This window comes from Epinephelus fuscoguttatus, linkage group LG20 (assembly GCF_011397635.1).
Source record: "Epinephelus fuscoguttatus linkage group LG20, E.fuscoguttatus.final_Chr_v1".
Classification (NCBI taxonomy): domain Eukaryota; kingdom Metazoa; phylum Chordata; class Actinopteri; order Perciformes; family Serranidae; genus Epinephelus; species Epinephelus fuscoguttatus.
Window position 1 is genome coordinate 9,348,031 of NC_064771.1, and position 19,634 is coordinate 9,367,664.

Here is a 19,634-nt window from a genome sequence, read left to right on the forward strand (position 1 = left end):
GTGATACTGTCATATAAAAGCTGCATGACAGCTGCTTTAAAGCTGTGACATCTCAATGTTTAACCAAACCAATAATACTCTTTAACTTCCATCTATTTAGAGGATGAAGAAAGTTGAATAAAAAGAAAGATCCAAATCTGGGTGTGACACTGGACCCCACAGGGTTAACAGAGGTTAGAGAACAGATTGTGGTATAGCCCTGAGTAATGTATGACTTTCAGTTGAATCATACCAACATTTGGCCACTGAGCCATTACAGTAGTCATGCATGTGGTACAGTAGATGAACAAATGTTCATGTTCGTGTTTCTCAACATGTTTCTGCAGAGCCTGGAATTCAAATACAGTACAAAAAAAATGCAGTCTGTCTTCAAGACACTGTCTGACATGTTATGCTTAGGTGGCATCCACATTTGGTTCCACTTCAGTTCCACAGAATTAGAGAAAATAAATACTCTCCCAGCTGGGATGATTGAAGATGGAGAAAATACAATGTGAGCTTCCAGCTTATCAGATGGTTCCCTCATGGGAACCACATTAGTGATTGATTGTTGAAAGGTAATCACAATGCACATGCTAAGAATTTGACTTTCTCCTGAACCACAGACTTCAAAAAGTAATGTAAACAGAACTGGTCTTTAGAAAATAGATTTACACTCTCAAAAATCAGAGGCACATTTTTCTCCTACCTGTAGTGCTGTTTATCAGTTCAGATTGTTTTGGTGTGAGATGTAGAGTGTTGGAGATATTGACTGTAGAGATGCCACTTGGCTTGTGGTGCTCAAAGTGCCAAAATAAATAAAATAAAGAGCAATGTCTCTTTCCAGAAATCATGACGCGGTTACTCAACATAATCCACAGACCTTGTTGTGAGCAGTTTCATGTACGAACTAGTTTCTTTCTACCAAACTACACCTGCCAACTGTATCACTACGCCAAAGGAAGTGTGCATCTACTCATGGACGAGAGGCTCGCGCTTGTAACAGTGCACGGTGTAAACGTTAATGGCATCCTCCTCAGGTGAGCTGTAACATTAGGTAGCAAAGTGTTAGGTGAGCTAGCAGTAGATGCATGCTTCCTTCTGCGCAGTGTTGGTGTAGTTTGGTTGAAAGAAAATAGTTCCTGCATGAAACTGCTCACAACAAGGTCTGTGGATTATCTTGAGTAACCAGGTCATGATTTCTGGGAAGAGGCATCGATGTTGAATTTTTCAAATGTATGTATTTTGGTGCTAAGAGCACCGCAAGCTGAGTGCCATCTAGTTCCATTATATTAGAGAGAGGGCAGACACCCCTATGGCCGATATCTCCGACACTCAGCAGCTCACACTAAAACTATCTAGACTGATAAAAAGCACTGCAGGTAAGAGGAGAAATATGTATGTTTGATTTTGTGGTGAACCATCCCTTTAATGTTTAGCTGGATCGTTGACGCATGTACCCTGCAAAGCTGTTGGACCCCAAATATACTTAATTCCTGCTTTGACTCAGCTGTGATGAATATTTTAAGGCACCTTTTACAATTTATGTAAATAAATTCCCATTCTCCACAAGTTGTACTGGAATCAGTAGAGGTATGATTAGTATTCCCCATAAGATAAAATAAGGAGTGTAAAACTCAGTGACACACAGGATGCCCCTGCTGCAGGAATGTTACCGGGATTATTCACCGTTAGAGGATCCGCAACACTGCAAGTGTTGTAGCTCCTGTGAACGCGCGCACACTGACTGTGCAGGTGAGCCCACGAGACACACCCAATGAACAGCTTGTACTGAACAAGTCACAACTTTCTCTCTAACAATCCATCGGCTGTCGTCACGCACATTGGACTCAGTAGGTGTTTACGCAACACTTACTAGAAATATGAACAAAATACTAAGATATGGTTAATTATTCCTTCAGGCGCGTGTGTGTCTGTTAAGGTTTTAAGGTATTACCTCTTACAGTAAGGGTAGGGCAACTTAACATACGCTTTGTATTGTCTTTATCACTATTTATTACATTTTTTAGTCTATAAGCCTACCTTTGTTAGATATTTAGCATAGCATTTCGTTGCCTTAAAATATGTCACAGGGGGATAATTACTCATACGCAACCCCCTCTAAACACTTTGCATTGTCTTTATCACCCTTTATGATACTTTTGTTGTTATATTTATCAAATTAAAGCTATAAAATGTTAGCATACCGTCCTGTTTCCGTGTAAATACAATGTTACCGTCGTGTTTTCAACATTATTCTCGTGTCACACTTGGAAAATGTTTCACTTTACGCTGAAATGTCGCCGGTGTCCTGTGTGCGGTAGCCTGCGGTCTCACTGTGGCAGATTTATTGTTGGAAGAAAAAAAGTGAGACGCCATTATAGGAGCTGAATGAACTCACTGATCCAAAAAGTGCAGTTTTTGTCATGTAAATTGGCGGGGAGCTGGGCACAGACTGAGCTTAGTTTGAAGTGAGCGAAGGGTAGCTGACAGTGGAGACATTCTTCTCAGGCTTTCACACTGTATCCTAAAACTTATACAGCTCCTCTTTTTTGGATTGTTTTAGTTCCCAGCAGCCTGTGTGTCGATCGTCTCTTCTGCTAATGAATCCAGGTCATCACGACGACATCTTGTTTACAGTAAGTGACGTCTTGCGGTAATTATGCATGGGACAGATAAATAAATGAGATAAATGAGATGAGATAAATGCAAAATATGTGACACCTGCTAGTCCTTACTGTACTGTTCTAATGTGTGTGTGTGTGTGTGTGTGTGTGTGTGTGTGTGTGTGGGTAGGTTTCTATGGTCCACTGAGGACTTTCAGGTGGTCAATGGCAATATAATTGTACTTTATACATAAAATAGAGTAGTGTAGACAATAGCTGTTTAGTTGAGTAAAAAAATATAAATAGTCCTAACTCAAGTCAAGTTCGACTTTATTGTCACTTTCACATACAGATTACATGGAAACAAAACTGCGCTTTCCCACAACCCCAAGGTGCCATCAGACACCTACAAGTTTAAAAATATAATGAAAAAAGATTAAAAAAAGAGGTAAAAGCCCCGAAGCCCCTTATAGGCTTTTAAAATACCTTCAATTTTGTGTCATTCAGATAATAATACATGCCCATGTTGTGTTTCTTACTATGTTATTCCTTAAAGAAATATAATACAATTGAGTAATTGTTCTTCTGTTGGCCAAATATTAAATTGGGACTACTGAAGAACAAACTTTACCTGGCATTGTTGTGGTCAGATTATAATGGGATGGATTCAAATGTAGCAGAATTGGCATCTTAACATTTTTTGTGAACTCTGCTCCAACATAGTATATTAAAATAATAGTTTCAAGAGTAGTATTGCTGTTAATGTCAAATTCCCAACCCTGCCTTTGTTATTATGTAAGTTAACAATAGTGACACTGAACAATTTTTGCTTCTTTTTAAGTGACAGGAGTGAAAACTAATTATTCTCAACATTAGTTGTGTTATGCTTTCAGAGTGACGATGACAGTTGGAGAACAATTAGACACAAATGGTGGGTGGCTGTGACTCAGGAGGTAGAGCGGGTCGTTTACTAATTGGAAGATCAGTGGTTTGATACCCAGCTCCACCTCCTTTATTCCGCATGTCAAAGCATCCTTGAACAAGATACTGAACCCCAAATTACTCCTGATGGCTGTTCCATTGATGTGTGAGTGTGTTAAAAACTGAGTAGCAGACGGCACCTTGGACAGTAGCCTCAGGCACCAGTGTATGAATGTGTGTTTAACTGTCACTCATAGTGTAAAGGCGCTATACAAGTGCAGGTCCATTTACCAAATAGGATGTAGGCTCTACAGGATTATTTTTTGGCAACAATAATGCTTTTCCCAAATGATGTACAGATTTTAAGACATTCCATCATCTCAGATGGCTTGAGAAATAGTCTGTATAGCTCCTGTAAATGGATAAAAAATCTCCCTTAGGGGAACATGCCCCTGTAGCCCCCTCGGTTTGGGCTGAGCACTGAATGTTTACAACATCTGGCTCCGCCCCTGTTTGGTACAAAAAGGAGTTAAATGAAAGAGATCACTGTAGTCTCATGTATGCTCTCAAGGGATTTTTGACATGCACTGATATCCCAGATTGAAAAGTAGTTCATTCAACACAGTGTTCAGAAAGGTTGCTATATGGTTATTGGTTTAAAAATCAATTTTTTATAGCAGTCACAGTTTAAATGTTGAAAAAGTGCCCTGGAATTCACATTGTCATGTTTTCAACATTAAAAAATTAAAAATTAAATGAGGACTGGCAACAGCTATTTTAAGGGCGATTCTCTGTCAGTCATGATTGAAATGAGAGCTTTTAATTTGGTTTCAGTGTCAGGCATCATTGTCTATGTTGTCATATATTTTGTATTTTATATGATTTACTGTGGATTCAGTCATATTTGACTATCTGGGGAGGAACCCCTCATTAACTGCCGTGTGTCATTACCCATGTTTACTGAACGCTTAAAAATCAAGCCTGAAAAGTTATTTCTGGCATTCAGGGAACCCTTGCACAAATTAGAGAAATGATAGAGAAGGTGGGCTACTCCCTTCCAGCTCCTCCTCCAACATGTGAAAGGGCTGTTTAGACTGGCATCACTGCCAAAGTGTCAGCCAGGCAGGGGGGAAGAGTTGTTTCTGCAGGGTTTTTGTTCCCCTTGAAAGAAGTTAGTCATTGTATCAAACCAGATCTGGTTGCTAGGAGCGTGACTGCGTATGTCCCTGTTCAGATTGCCCAGTGTGGTATGTACAGTGAAGAGAAAAGGGCTGTTTTCTCCTCTGAGTCATGTTAACTCCTTGAATCCCAGATCTGTGTCACAGGTTCACCATGATCTGAGTCTGTGTGAGTCCAGTCATAAGGTATGTGATAGGGCGTAGTGCAGCCACAGTGATTGAGAATAACCTTTAACACCTGATGTGTGGTCTGCTGGAGAAAAGAGTAGAGAACTTTCCAGAGAAATTAAGCAATATCGCAACCACTGACAGACTCTGGAACTCCTACTACTTTCCTCAAGATTGCAACAAAAATAAATTTATCTAACAAAAAATGATTAAGGTTACAGTTACAGGAAAAGGTGAGATTAAAAAGATGATTACCTACAGGAAGCAGTGTGAAACAAATTTAAATCAGTCTGATCATTTAATAATTTAATGGTTAATTATAACCTGTGTCTTGTAAAAAAAAATTAGAACATTGTATATCATCCACTGGTATATATAATCAATGCACTGAACCAATTTATTACCAGTCTGATACTTCTGGTGATTGATGAAGAAATGTACATCTGTGTATCATCTGCATAACTATGAGTATCAGCCCTAACAAACTGAGAAAACATAACTGAGTGTCTAGAAGGCCAGAATATCTTTGCAGTACACTCATACTGTGGATGTATCCACGAGGTTTCACAAGAGCAGTTATCAATGCCAAGGGGAAACCACAAATGATTCACCAACAAAACTCTGTTGAGACAAATGTGATTGAGAAGAAAGAATGTTGGTTTTAGGCTTATTTTGTAACATTTCTCATGCTATACATGCTAAACATTTAATGTGTGTATCACATCAACTGAATTTTTACACCATGTGTGTTTCCAGCTACATGTTTTAATGCACATTTTCAATTTATGCGTAAAAAAACCCCTGACTGGTAACATCAAAAATTCCTTGTGTCATGGGTTTGACTGGTGCGCTTTTGATCACGTCATCTCGTTGCACCCTCTTCTGCAGTGACCCCTCCTTGAACAGTTGACGCCACCTGCGACTTATCTCGATGAGCTTACCCGTAATAATTGCATAACAATAGTGGATAGAAAAGGGCATAAATGTGCATTTTCTTTTGCCGATTTTGTGAATTTCCGTAAAATTTGCAGTACATATGGATGGAAACAACACATTCTCACTCCGACCTTGTCACATATTGACGTGCTTGGTCATGGACTTTCCACGTCCACATACGATGTGTAAGGTGCCCTGAGTGCGTTGGTTGTTGACAAACTGTTCCTTTAACTGCAGTGGTGACAAAACGCTCATTTCATTTATAACATAATAGTCTTTTTGGAAAGCTTTTTTAATGAGTTGGTTTGTAAGGCAGTGACAAATGACCTGTTTCGTTGTAAAGGATGAAGAACTTGTTGCACTCTAAATGGTGAGAGGATATTTAAACCCATGGATCTTTACTTGTAGAAAGGTCTCAGCAATCCGGTCCATTCTAGCTTTGTAAGCTCCTTTGTAAAAGGCTGTAGAAACACAATTAAACACAGTGAGCACTAGGATTGAGTGTCAGGGTCACTGTGCCATGCTGGTCTGTCTGTTCAGGAATGCTGATTCCCAATTTGGCACTTCACATCTTCTACAGAGTGAAGGAAGTGGCTTTACCTCCGGAAAAAGGATAAAATTTATGTGGCAATCATAATGTTCATATTAAATATTTGTCAAGTAGAAAATGTGCCCGTTAGTATAAGCACACGATTGTGTAAACACAGGAGTCACAAAGCCGTTTCCCATAGCCTGCAGGCACTGTTCTGCTCTGTGCGCCACTCCCAAGAGCCTGGGAGGAGGCCATGGAAGGAGGGGCCTGCCTCCCCACTCTCATGCCCACACAGGTGAACTCCTGTTGGGGTGGAATGCAGCAGGGAGGGGGCCTTGACACACAGAGGTGTGGAGCTTTTAACTTCTAACAGGGTGGGGAAGAGATAGAGCCACAGGAAGGGAGTTAACCCTCTCCGTCACAGCTGCTCACCTGGAGAAGGAAGGGAGAGTGTGTGTGTGAGGGTGAGGGTGTGGGTGTGGGTGTGCGTGTGCGCAGAAGCTAAAGGAGGGATCAAGTCACAGCACACACAGTCATATTCACTCAGTTGCTCTGAGTCTCACTGCCCTATCTCTCTCCCATACACACTTAACAACTCTTGCGCACACGCGGAGACACACACTCGTTCAGCTGAGTTTAAGGGCAAATCAGTCAATATTTTACTAGACCAGACTGTACAGGAAGGCAGAAACAAGAAGACAGACAAGAAAATCTTGAGGTCTGTCCGTCTTTTCTTTTTGGAACTTTGAACTTGGACACACGGACTTGGAGAAGAAGTTGTTTTTTTCTTTTCACAGGTGGATACAAACTTTTCCTAAACTCTTTGGGTCAAAAAAGCAACAAGGAATTAGCTTTTTTTTTTCTTATTTATTGTTGGACTTTTGGACTTGGACTGGGCGAGAGCGCAATAAGAGGTTTGTTTGATCAGTAATCTCTTTGTATCCAGTCATACATTTCCTAAGTGCTCCATTGTTTCCAATGCCCTTCACCTTAAATGTGTCCGTCTCAGCCTCTCAGAATTTACTCATTATTCTGCTGGTTTATATTTAAGCAAGGTGGCTGTAAAGTGTGCGTTGTGTAACTGTATATCTCACCATGTGGCTTTAGAATTGCAAGACTGAGCTCTGGACAGATTTAGCTTAGAACTTATTTTCCCTGGAATCTTTTTTTAATTCTTTTCTGCATTGTTGCCCACATCAAAGCACAGACTACAATGCAACGCAGGTGAAAAAACCTAGACCAGAGCAAACAGTAGAGAAACAGTGTTTATATAAGCAAGTTTGCAGCCGTGTACTGACTTAGACGTAATGTCTTGAGGCTTGGAATTTCCAGGTGTGTGTTGTTGTGATTTAGCTTACTTCAAAGCCAGGTCCCTGAGCATGACCTCTACACCTGTTCCTAAAGACCCACACCCCTAATGGATGATGTCATGGCAGGGGTCAGCTCCACACCCAGTGGTTATATGTTCACCTGACAGGCATGTTGTTGTCTGTATGGACAAGGACTATAGCTTTGAACTCAGCAAAAATGTCCCCTCTTTTTGTGCCACGGAGTCATTCAGACCCAAAGAAAAGCAGCATGAATGACTCAGTTCTATTTTCTGTCTCTTTGAAACTGTAATTTGTGTCTCCCAGCTTATTGTCAGTGTCATAAACGCCTGCGTGCCTATGGTTTTGTCTGAGAAGGAGGGAAAACACAAAGTGCTTTTTCTCTTCACAGTTCATGTTCCGTGACTGATGGTCAGGTTTGGAAGATAGGAGCTGGTCTGTTCTGTTTTTTTCCCCTGACACATCTCGGCCACTGATTTATGTGACACCGCATTGCATGAACTCACACACACATGCACACACACACACACACCTGTAGTCAGCTCAAGTTCACAGCAAGGTGCTAAGGTGCCTTTCCCATGTGTTTTCAGGCTGTGTTTTTAACTCAGGCAGGTCATTCTCTCGCCTCAAGGAGAAATTCCTTCTTGGAGTTGTGAGTCTTCAGAGCACAAATCCTCATTTTTTTGTGCACTGTGGCGGCACATATTCTGTTATCTGCCCACTGAGACAATTACTGAGACATTTCGGGCCACATAGTGCCCTTTGTTCACTCGCCACCTCCCGTCTTTGGTGGAAATAATTTCTGAAGCTTCCTATCTATCAGATTGTTCTCTATCCGAAATTCCAGCATGAAATTATGAAGTGGTTTATCGTGGAGAGTCTGCACAGCATGCTGCCTGGAATATTTCCAGGTCCCACCCTGTATCGGTCCCTTCCTGTTGTGATCCTCTATCATATTTTATCATGCCTCAACAGGCTCTTTGGTCTCTATCTGAAATTAGCTATATGAGAAAAGCAGATGGTACACCAATTTAAAACAGGATGAAATGCACTGTTGACAGCGTTTTCAACAAACAGCTGAATTTCCATTTACCTCCACTGTTTTAAACATTTTATTTTCCCAGGTTTTGAAATGTTTATCTTTAAAATGTATGCTTCCATCCAAATATGATGGAAGTAAATGAATTTTCAGAGACCCCATTGCTGCGTGATCAATGGACCTTAATGACAACAGTTTTCAAATTGACTCTTTCTTTTGCTGAAAGTAGCTTAAAGAAATCTGTTGACAGCGTTTTCAACAAACAGCTGAATTTCCATTTACCTCCACTGTTTTGGGTTGTAGGCAGAAATCTCAAAAATATCTCCAAAGTTCAGCTAAGGTAGTATAGGGTATTATTTATTAACAGTTACAGTGACACATAAAGGCATGAAAATACAAGTTTTTTGGCTTAACAAATGCTTTATCATTGAAACTTCAAATAATTTTTTAATGGAACGATGTTCCCTTTGAAGGAAAACAAAATTTAGGTGAGATTGTCTGTTTGTTTGTCATTGATTTTTCAATACTGCAGATAAGCAAATGTACACGGTGCAATAACTGTCAATTTTCATACCACAGTTTACCATAAAACCAGTTCACCGCCTCAACCCTAACTTGAGCACTAAAACTATCCACATGGCTAGATACCGCGAGAAGTAACTGAGAATTACATGCTGTACATAATATGGGTAAACAGACCCTTCAAAATGTTATGTTGGTCACTAACTATGTCCACACTGAGGTAAAGAAGGAGAATGATTCAGTTATTGTTGAAAAAGGCTGATTGTCGTGTTATTTTCTGAAAATACAGAGTGTCTCTCAGGCATCATCGCTCTCAGTAAGCAGCTCTTTTCACAAACTGAGGTGAAGGTAAGAGGGGTGTTTGGGCCTGTTCCCTTTCTCCAGGGCTTGGCTGAGGGAAAGTACAGGTGGTTCAAGTTACACCTTAGTCTGCAGAGACATCAATCACCAGAAAGAAAAGTCTTTCTCTCTGCCTTTTTTCCCTCTCTCTCTCTGTAACAGTGGATTTTAGTTGTACTGTACATGTGCATATATGAATGTATTTGTTTGTGTTTCTGTTGCAGGAAGGAGATGGGGAGATGGACGTTACATCTGTCAGTGGGACTCGGGCTACTAGCCGTCCTGTTGAACTACTATTGTGCTGAAGGTGAGGAAAGTATAAGTCATAACTCATCATTTATTTCACTACAAGGAATGTATTGACCATTTAATTGTGTATGCAAATAGTAGCCTAAATAGGACAGTTGGCTATGAATCACTTGCCATATTGTCAGTTTTCACATCAACTTTCAACATCTCACTTTTTATCAGAAGAAACGAGCAATTTGAAGACTGAGGTATATTGTTAATTGAGGGTTTTTGGGGTTTTTTTGGTTTTTTTTTTACAAATTTCTGTCATTATATCAATTAAGTCATTGATTGTTAAATCAAAAATATAATATAATACATATTTATTAAAAATGATAATAATAGACGCCACCCAACACTTAATACAGCTCATTTAGCCCACAGTTTTAGACTGATGCGTATAAGGCATACAGTATAGTTTTACCAATGACTACAGGATATACAGTATATTTTTTGTATATGTGAAGATCCTTCTCACAAAGATCAGGGCCTTTTCATCTTTTAATTTATCTACCTTTCGTTTACGTCTCTATCGCCATTATGGAGCCGTTGCTTTCAGCACTGGTTTCATTTAAAACACTACTGGTAGAAATAAGATGTGCCAAAGTCTGTTTAGTATTACCACAGGTATTCCAGCTATGCTTCATGGGTTTGAGTCATACCTCTCTGTGACTCTGACTCTTCCTGACACTCTCTCCTCCCGATCTCCCTCTGCTCTCCCCCTCCCCTACAGCCAACTACTGCTTCGATGCCAGGGATGAGAGCTGTTCAGTATGCCTGCAGTCTGGGAAAGACTGTGCCTACTGCTTTGAGGAGGTGAGAGCAGGCGTATTGGATTCAAATCTGTCAATCCAGAGATAAAACATTAGGGCTGTGGCATTTCTCGGAGAGAAACGCTGCCCTTTTTTAGCATACTTAATTAGTATTTTGAGTGTTTGATGGTAGCTATGTACTTTGCCCTGGTGCTAATGTCCTAAAATTCTAGAGGTTTTGTGTTTTAACATTTTCTGCAAGTTATTGTCAAAGAAGCAGAACTCCCTAATCAAACTTCCTGTTTGCTTAGACCTTTGTTGGCCCTCGCTGTGACTTGCACCAGAATATAATTGCCCATGGCTGCAGTGCTGCGGCTATTCTCACAGCTGCAGGTTATATGAAGGTAGAAAAAGTAAGTTTTCATCACTCTCATTTCTCTTCCAACCATTCCACCATTTTAAGTCTTAAATGTTTGTTGTTTTAATCCAAAAACAATGAAATTATAACTTTCCCCCTGTTTTTTGCTCCTTTCTTTATTGCCCTGCTCACTGCTCAGAGTCAATCAATCAACACAGCGCTTGCGCAGTCTCAAGTGTCTCCACAGCAGCTGAGAATGAAGCTTCTGCCAGGAGAGGAGAAGCTGCTGGACGTGGAAGTGTTTGCGCCAACCAAAGGCCCTCTGGACCTTTATATTCTTATGGACTTCTCCAATTCCATGGCTGACGATTTGGACAACTTGAAGAGAATGGGCACAAAGCTGGGTGAGCATCTTTTCTTTTTTTTGGGCAAAGCCAGTGTTGTGATGATTGTCGAGTAAGTTGATGCGATGATACTGATGATGAATGTATTTCCTGTAGGTGAATTGGTTAAAGAATTGTCAAACGACCCCACCATTGGGTTTGGAAAGTTTGTGGACAAAGTGATCGAGCCCCAGACCGACATGAGACCTGAAAAGTAAGTGAGGCATGAATGCACTGAAGAGAGTTTAGCACATGCAAACAGTAGTTTAATCTAAATAAACAATTTTCTCTTCTCTCTTCTATGTTGTCCATCCTCCCTCCACCTTGTCAGACTTAGAAAGCCTTGGCCCAACAGCGACCCTCCATTCTCTTTCCAAAATGTCATCAAGCTGACCCCCGACGTGCCGTTCTTCAACTCTGAGCTCCAAAACGAAACAATATCTGGCAACCTTGATGCTCCTGAGGGAGGTTTTGATGCCATATTACAGGCTGCAGTTTGTGGGGTTAGTCAGAATTCTAAATACAAAACAGATGTTGCTCTGCCTAAATTTAGGTGGCAGAAATAGACTTGTGACCAGACACCTGTGAGTTTAAATCCCAGGCACCAAAAATGACCCCCATATCTTTCTCAGAATAAAGACCTTTTAATTCTCTGTTAAACATCAACGCGTATAAGTTTTGAAATGAAATGTTGAGTTCGTAAGCAATAATTTGCACTTTTGCTCAATGCAATACTTCCCCATTTTATTGTTATTCTTATTCTAGGATGAGATTGGCTGGCGTGACCTCGCAACGCATCTCCTGGTGTTCTCCACTGAGTCAGCCTTCCACTACGAATCTGACGGTGCTAACGTGCTGTCAGGCATCCTGAAGCGCAATGACGAGCTCTGCCACATCAAGGACGGCAAATATAAAAACGCTACAAATCAGGATTACCCTTCAATACCCACATTGGTCCGAGTGCTGGGCAAACACAATATCATTCCCATCTTTGCTGTCACCAACCACTCCTACACCTACTACAAGGTTTGTGGGCTTTAGTCGTTCAGCTTTCATCGATGTTATCTTCTGAAAACATGGTGTCAAGTGTAGGGTCAGAGTTTAGGTGATGGATCTACTGTTTGTGTTGTATGCCCTCCTCTGTGTAGAAACTGCAAACGTATTTCCCCATTGCTGAGGTCGGTCTGCTGCAAGAAGACTCATCCAATATCCTGCAGGTCATGGAGGCTGCCTTCAAGGTAAAACTTCACCTTCTCTGAAAGTTGCCAGGTGCTAGAGGATGTTTTTTGTCTTTCTGCAATTGCTGGCACTCTGTAGACAATTTAGTCAACCAGCTGCGCAAACTTCTTTTTACTGAATGTCTAATATGTCCTTACAGAGTATCCGTTCTAAGATGAGCATCCGTACAGAGGACAAGCCCAAGGCTTTCGAGGCACAGTACTTGTCCAGTGGAGTCTATTCAGATTTCAAGGACTTTAATCTCGACCCTGGATCAGTAGTAAGAAGAAAAACAAGATGGAAACATCTTGTAAAACACACAAACATACATGGATTTAGAAGATCACGTTTTTTAAGCTGATAGTCCTTACTTAGATAGATCATTTGTGCTGACAACCAATATATTAATTCTTGTAATTCCTTAAATATATTTTTTATTGGCAATACTAGGATTTTCGGGATGAGAATTACAACTCTGTGCATTTCACTCCCTATTTCTGTCTATTATGCATTCATATCGGAAAAGGAAAGATAATAAATAATGAAATAAGTTAAAAAATGAGGCAAATCCTACATCACAGCACAGTTTCCATTTCTTCTCTTTATCCTCTTATTCATCCACAACTATTACACAACAACAATCTCTGTTATCACATCATATCCATTATAAAAAAATATCCTCTTACAGTACTGCAACATTTGTCTAAGGCACGCTTTAATCAGTTACACAGGAAAAATAAAAGTTATTCTAATCATTAACCAAAAAAAGAGGCTATCTCACCAAACCGATCAAACGGAAATCTAACAAAAACAAAAAGCAAATACCTCAACTACATCCTGGCATTGTAAGCATTTATAGATTTGTACTATCTCTCCTTCTCACTCTACTAAATATGTAAACATTATCAGGTACAACTGCTCTAAAATAGTGTTGAATTCGGAGAAATGTAGAATGCAAATTCAATGTTTCCTCAAATTTAGTCATTTTGTTTCCAGAGATTCAGTCTATCACCAAAATTTGAACACTTGTCTATAACCCTGTTTACACAGAGCTGTATTACATGGAGAACTCTGGTTATTTATAATTACTGAGGAGGTCGTCTGTGGCTTGCACATTTAAGATGTCCATAATTTGTTAGGTAAAAATTCCAGCACAAATTACACACCACATTTCGCCAAACTCAGAAGTCAAGGGATAATATTAGTCCAGTGTGATATCTCTGTAATTTGGGGTCATATTTAGGGGTTTTTTGTACCTCTGCATCAGTGATAGCACAGCCAGAGGCATTATGTTTTCAGGTTATCTGTCCATCTATCCATCTGTCAGTCTGTCTGTCCGTATGTCCTTCCGTCCTTCTGTCCCATTCATGTAAATGCCTTATCCTAAGAACATGTAGCACAGATTTATTTTCAAATTTGGCACAAATCTCCATTTCTACTCAAATAATAAACTGACAAGATTTCGATGGTCAAATGTCAAAGGTCGTTGCGACTTCAAAAAACATGTTTAAGGCAATAACTTGACTGAATTTTTACACAGATTTCTAATAGGTTAAAATGATGGAGTGAAGACATTTTATATCCAAAAAGTCACAGGTTAACTTCAATGTAACACCATAATGTTCTGCAGAAACACTTTTGTGGTCATTATTCAATGATACTGAATTGGTGACTTTAATCTTGAGTGTCCACCTTGAAACTGTGCTTATTGTGTGGATGTTCTCTGTTGATGTGTGTGAAGCATCCATTTTTTAGAATTTAGAATAGCTTCTTTGCAGCAACATCCATATTTGAAGCATTGTTAACTGTCATGGCTACATATGAGTCTGAACAGACATGGATGTAAACTGTAACTTGACTGGTTCGCAGAAGCATACAACCGCGAGGCAGTAACTCTGCTTTATTTCTGGTTATTACATTGCCACCATCAAATGAGTTATTAGTTTACACAAATTGCTGGTTTTGTTTTTTATGTCAGCTTTTACAGGCTATTTGTTTTTTGTCATGAAGTCCAATATTGTTGTAATTTGTTGGTCTAACCCTGTTAATGTTAGGACTCATGCAGCTGAATGCGAAGTGTGCACACGTGCCCTAACACTGTGTTTGTGTGTGTGTGTGTGTGTGTGTGTGTGTGTGTGTGTGTGTGTGTGTGTGTGTGCGGTCTCCAGGGGAAATTCAAGATGCTGGTCAAAGCCCAGCGAATGATTGATGAGCAGCCTGTCTGTCAGAGGACTAAGGATGAAAAAGAGGGGACAATGAGAGTAAAACCTACAACCTTTAACGCTGCCCTCAACATTAAGGCCTCAGTTCTGTGTCCAACCTGCGAATGCGAGCAGGTAGACGCATGGTTTAACATCAAAGTGCACAAAAAGCTGAGATGAAGTCATTTCCTCACACGTTGTTATGGTATATTCATCTTAATGTCTCTTTTATCTTTTTCTCCAGTCCGTCACCCCAAAGGCACCCAGGTGTTACGGCAACGGAGACCTGGTGTGTGGGAGGTGTGAGTGCTATGATGACTGGTGAGACTTTCATTATTAAATCTTAAAAAGAATAATAAAACACTATATTGTCACCTGGGTTATGGCTCCTCAACCAACTGCTGGACTGCTCCAGGTTCAATTTGTTTGTTTTTCTCTTTGTTTTTTCCGTGTGTCTTCTTCAGGGTGGGTACATTCTGTAACTGCTCAGCGAGTACTTCGTCTAATGACAACAGCCAGTGTATAGGTCCGGGCATGAAGGAGCCTTGCTCAGGCCGTGGGGACTGCCTGGTGTGTGGAACCTGTGTGTGTCATAACCCAGAACAGTTTGAAGGACCTTACTGTCAGTACGACAAGACTCAGTGTCCAAGATTTGGAGGCTTCCTCTGCAATGGTAAAAAAAAAAAAAAAATCACCCTACTAAACATAGAGCTGCCAGTGTTTTGTTTAAAGCTCCAGTGTGTAGGATTTAGGGGGATATATTGGCAGACATGGAATAGAACATAACAAGTATGTTTTCTTTTGTGCATAATCTCCTGGAAATCAGAATCATGTTTTCGTTACCTCAGAATGAGCCATTTATATCTGCGCAGGGAGCGGGTCCTCATCCACAGACATAGCCATGTTGCCCTGCTACGTTCCTACAGTAGCCCAGAACAGACAAACCAAACACTGGCTCTAGATAGGGCCATAACCTGTTGGGCCTGTTGACCACTGTAGTTAGAAGCCCCACTGCCACAAGAGCGTCAGAAAAACGCTGTTTTTTTTTTAAAGTGAAACAACTTTATTCAGTGTTTATACTGGTTTTAATCACCGGCTGCATTTGTTGTGGAGAGGAAGAGACTACTGCAAATCACGGTAAAAACCTCCTTAACATCTGGATCTTAAGTTATCCACAAAAAAATGTGAGCACACAATAGCAGATGCTGGATTAGCAGCCCATCTCCAGCCCATGTCAAACAGCTTCGGAGAAACACTCATTTGTAATGTGTCCTCTCATTTATTTTTTCCCTAAATATCTTTAAACTAATCACCAAGTGACACGTTGGTAATTTGATGAGCAATATAACTTTACCAATCAGTGCCAAGTTTAAAAACTGTTCAAATAAAGTTTGAATCATGCAGCTTTGTTTTTTATATTTATACCTCCATGCTGGCAATAGCCGTAGCCAGAGACTTTATGTTTTAAGGTTTTCCCTCTGTCCTTTTGTCTGTACATCCGTATGCCCTTCTATCCCATTCTGACGCGATATCTCAAAAACGCCTTGAGGGAATTCCTTCAAAATTTGGCACAAACATCCACTTGGACTCAATGATGACCTTTGGAGTCAAAGGTCAAGTCACTGTGGCCTCAGTTTTTTTGCGATGATGTAAGACAGCATGTGCTAATTATTACATATTTTCACACAAATGTCTGATAGAATAAAAGGTTGAAGTAATGACATTTTATATCAAAAAGATCAAAGGTCAACTTTAATGTCACATTGAAGATGTTCTTGAGGTCAACTCCAATGTGACAAACACACAGACACACACACACCCACACCCACAACTTAGCGTGGTAATAACACAGGCAAATCTTTCTTCTCTGATCAGAACGTGGCTCTTGCGTTATGGGTCAGTGTGCATGTACTTCGGGCTGGGAGGGAGATGCCTGCGAGTGTCCCAAGAGCAACCTGACCTGTCTGGATAATGATGGCGTGAGTAGACCCAACAGTTTTTGTTTGTACATTACGTTATCATGTCAGTAGGTGCCTAACTGTGTCTGTATCTGTACCAGGGTATCTGCAACGGGCGAGGTAAATGCTTGTGTGGCCGCTGTCAGTGTCCCGACTCTGGTATCGAAATGACTGCAACCTGTGAGTCAAATTTCCAGGTGTGTAGATGTAATGTTTAAATCTACGTATTAATGACTCGCCACTATATAGGCTACTATATGTCAACTGCAACATAATTTCTATTCATGTTTTTTTGCTTTTTCAACTGCACCGGGTGCCTTATATCATACCCGATAATGTTTATAATACCATCTTGGCCGACCCCCTTTTGATGTGTATGTGGGCATGTGTGTGTCCTACCTAGGCCCAGTTGGGCGTGTGCGAGGCTACAAGGAGTTGTGTCCAGTGTTGGGCCTGGAAGACAGGAGAGAAGAAAGATCCAGAGGAGTGTAAAAAGTGTCCCTTCAAATTTAAATTTGTGGATGAACTCAAAGAAGGTAAACACATCTAAGAGGAGCGAAATGACTGTCACTGCTGAATATTCAATTATTCAGATACTCTCTGCACACCCACATCCATCATCTTCCTTTAGGTTATAATGATGATGATTATGACGATGATGCCTCTTTGACACTATAGCAGTAATGCCTAAAATACTTGATGACAGTTCATATGTGCGTCTGTGTATGTGTTTTCAGAGAGCAAGGTGCTTGATTCGTGCAGTTTCCGTGACGAGGATGATGACTGTACGTACCAATACACTGTCGAAAACTCTGCAGATCGCAATGTCAAAGACTTGGAGGTCCAGGTGCTCGAAAAGAAAGGTGAGCTGCATGTTAGATATGCATCACATATGCTCTGTGCTGTCATTTCAGCAACTCATGTATCACTTATGAAAACACATTCCTGTTGTAATTTTGTGTTTTGGAAGGTGCTTTCTCTTAACCCATTTATTTCCATTGTATTGGTGGTGGAGGATAGATATCTTAGAGGGATAGTTCATGCCAGAATCAAAGATACATATTCTTCCTTACCAGTAGTGCTATTTATAAATCTGGATGGTTTTGGTGTGAGTCGCTGAGTGTTGGAAAAATCAGCTGTAGAGGCCTGCCTTCTCTCCAGCATAATGAAACTAGATGGCACTCAACTTGTGGTGCTCAAAGAGCCAAAAAAATTACATTTGAAAAACTCAATGTGTCTTTCCAGAAATCATGACCGGGTTATTTAAGATAACCCACGAACCTTGTTGTGAGCAGTTTCATGTAGGAACTATTTTCTCTAAATTAAAACTAAAACTATACGCATGGCCAGACACTGGCAACTGCTCGCTGTCTGCAAAGACTGGAATTGTCTGAAAGTAGCTAACTGGAAATAGCGCTATGACTAAGAACAGGAGTAAAGATGTGAGCCAGTAAAACCTCTGGCAGCACTGTTCTATGTGTTTGTTGAGTTTCTAACTTTTTGTAATTTTTGTGGCAAATCTTTAGATTGTCCTGCTGCTAGCCTTCTGTGGTTGCTCCCACTCCTCTTGTTCCTCTTATTACTGCTGGCACTCCTGCTGCTCTGCTGTTGGAAATTCTGCCCCTGCTGCAAAACCTGCTGTCAGGTATAAACACTCACATTTACACCTCATAAATAATGAATATGTTTAAGGCTCAGTGGAAATAATGCCCTCTGTCTTCTCTTGACACAGAGCTGTCTTGCCCTGCTGCCTTGCTGTAATAGAGGTGAGGCTTTTGTCATATTACATGTAATAGTTACTGCTTCAAATGCCTCATCCTGCCACCTGGGAACATGTTGAATTTGAGTCGCCTTGTGTTGCATTCTTTCCAGGTCGCAAGGTTGGCTTCAAGGAAGATGAGTATTTGCTCCGCCAGTCTCTGCTCACCTCAGACCACCTGGACACACCAATGGTAAGGACCGGCCCACCCAAAGGAACCGATGTGGTTCGCTGGAAGGTCACGGATAATGTACACCGACCACCAAATCACCCTCAGGCTCTGATTAAACCCAACCCTAAAGAGACAAGTAAGTGATCAAAAGTTTAAGCAACCGCAGTATAGTGACCTACTGCATGTTAAGCTAAAGAAGTTAGGGGTAAGGCTGAGAGCACTGAAGCCAGCAGCAGCAAAACAGGCTGCAATATAACCATATTGGGCATGTTGGCACCATCAGTTTACGTCCGCTGAAAGTGTTTGATTTTGTCACTGACAGGCTCTGATTATTATTCTAAGTGTCTGACAACAACATGGAAAGGATGCCTAAAGAGATAGATCTCACAGGGCAAGGATCCCATGCTTTTTGTTCAGTCATAAACAGGACTGCAATCGCCTTCGCCAAGTCCACCAGACTCCATTTAAATAAACAGTCATTTATGATTGTAAAACATAATGCTTTCAAAGTTGACAAAAACAAAATAAAATTCACAGAAACCATCTTGGTTCATCTGTTCACTGTTCCAACACTCACAAGCTCTGGTTTGGTTGAAATAAACCCTTAATTTACCCAGTTTGATATGAAGATATGCTGCATCCATACACGGTAAAATTACTGTTAATTGAAATGGAGTCTGGTGGCTTTGGCAGTGGTAGTTTCGGGGCTATTTTTGGTTCAACTTAAAGGATCTTGCTCCTTTACAAACAGGTCTATCTCTGTAGGGGTCTTTTCCATACCATTGTCAGACACTTAGAATAACAATCTGAGCTTGTCAGTGGCAAAAACAAACACTTTAAGTGGATGTAAATAAACGGTGCATACATGCCTCAAGTGGTAACATTGCAGCCTGTTTCGCCGCTGCCAGCCTGCAGCAGTCTTGCTCAATACAGGACCAATGTCATTTCCATTAGTCACTGAGACATAAAATGTGGGGAAATAGGGTTCAGGTTGAAA

At 40.6% G+C, this 19,634-nt stretch overlaps 1 protein-coding gene across 3 annotated transcripts in view; it reads left to right on the plus strand.

Moving 5' to 3' along the window:
• Window positions 1–2,381: 2,381 nt before the first annotated feature.
• Window positions 2,382–19,634, plus strand: part of itgb4 (integrin, beta 4) — a 30,733-nt gene continuing 13,480 nt past the window's right edge. Inside the window, exons 1-20 of one of the 3 annotated variants that reach the window (XM_049562770.1) lie at window positions 2,382–2,618; window positions 9,773–9,855; window positions 10,570–10,652; window positions 10,900–11,001; window positions 11,146–11,350; window positions 11,447–11,543; window positions 11,661–11,832; window positions 12,095–12,355; window positions 12,478–12,567; window positions 12,708–12,827; window positions 14,716–14,883; window positions 14,993–15,069; window positions 15,213–15,421; window positions 16,624–16,727; window positions 16,808–16,903; window positions 17,110–17,242; window positions 17,444–17,569; window positions 18,233–18,351; window positions 18,439–18,472; window positions 18,579–18,773. In XM_049562770.1, the coding sequence (XP_049418727.1) occupies window positions 9,780–9,855; window positions 10,570–10,652; window positions 10,900–11,001; window positions 11,146–11,350; window positions 11,447–11,543; window positions 11,661–11,832; window positions 12,095–12,355; window positions 12,478–12,567; window positions 12,708–12,827; window positions 14,716–14,883; window positions 14,993–15,069; window positions 15,213–15,421; window positions 16,624–16,727; window positions 16,808–16,903; window positions 17,110–17,242; window positions 17,444–17,569; window positions 18,233–18,351; window positions 18,439–18,472; window positions 18,579–18,773 (2,467 nt within the window). In that variant the 5' untranslated portion in view covers window positions 2,382–2,618; window positions 9,773–9,779. Of the gene's footprint in view, window positions 2,619–6,815; window positions 7,235–9,772; window positions 9,856–10,569; window positions 10,653–10,899; window positions 11,002–11,145; window positions 11,351–11,446; window positions 11,544–11,660; window positions 11,833–12,094; window positions 12,356–12,477; window positions 12,568–12,707; window positions 12,828–14,715; window positions 14,884–14,992; window positions 15,070–15,212; window positions 15,422–16,623; window positions 16,728–16,807; window positions 16,904–17,109; window positions 17,243–17,443; window positions 17,570–18,232; window positions 18,352–18,438; window positions 18,473–18,578; window positions 18,774–19,634 lie in introns of those variants that run through there. The other 2 variants (XM_049562771.1, XM_049562769.1) reach the window with 2 other exon arrangements.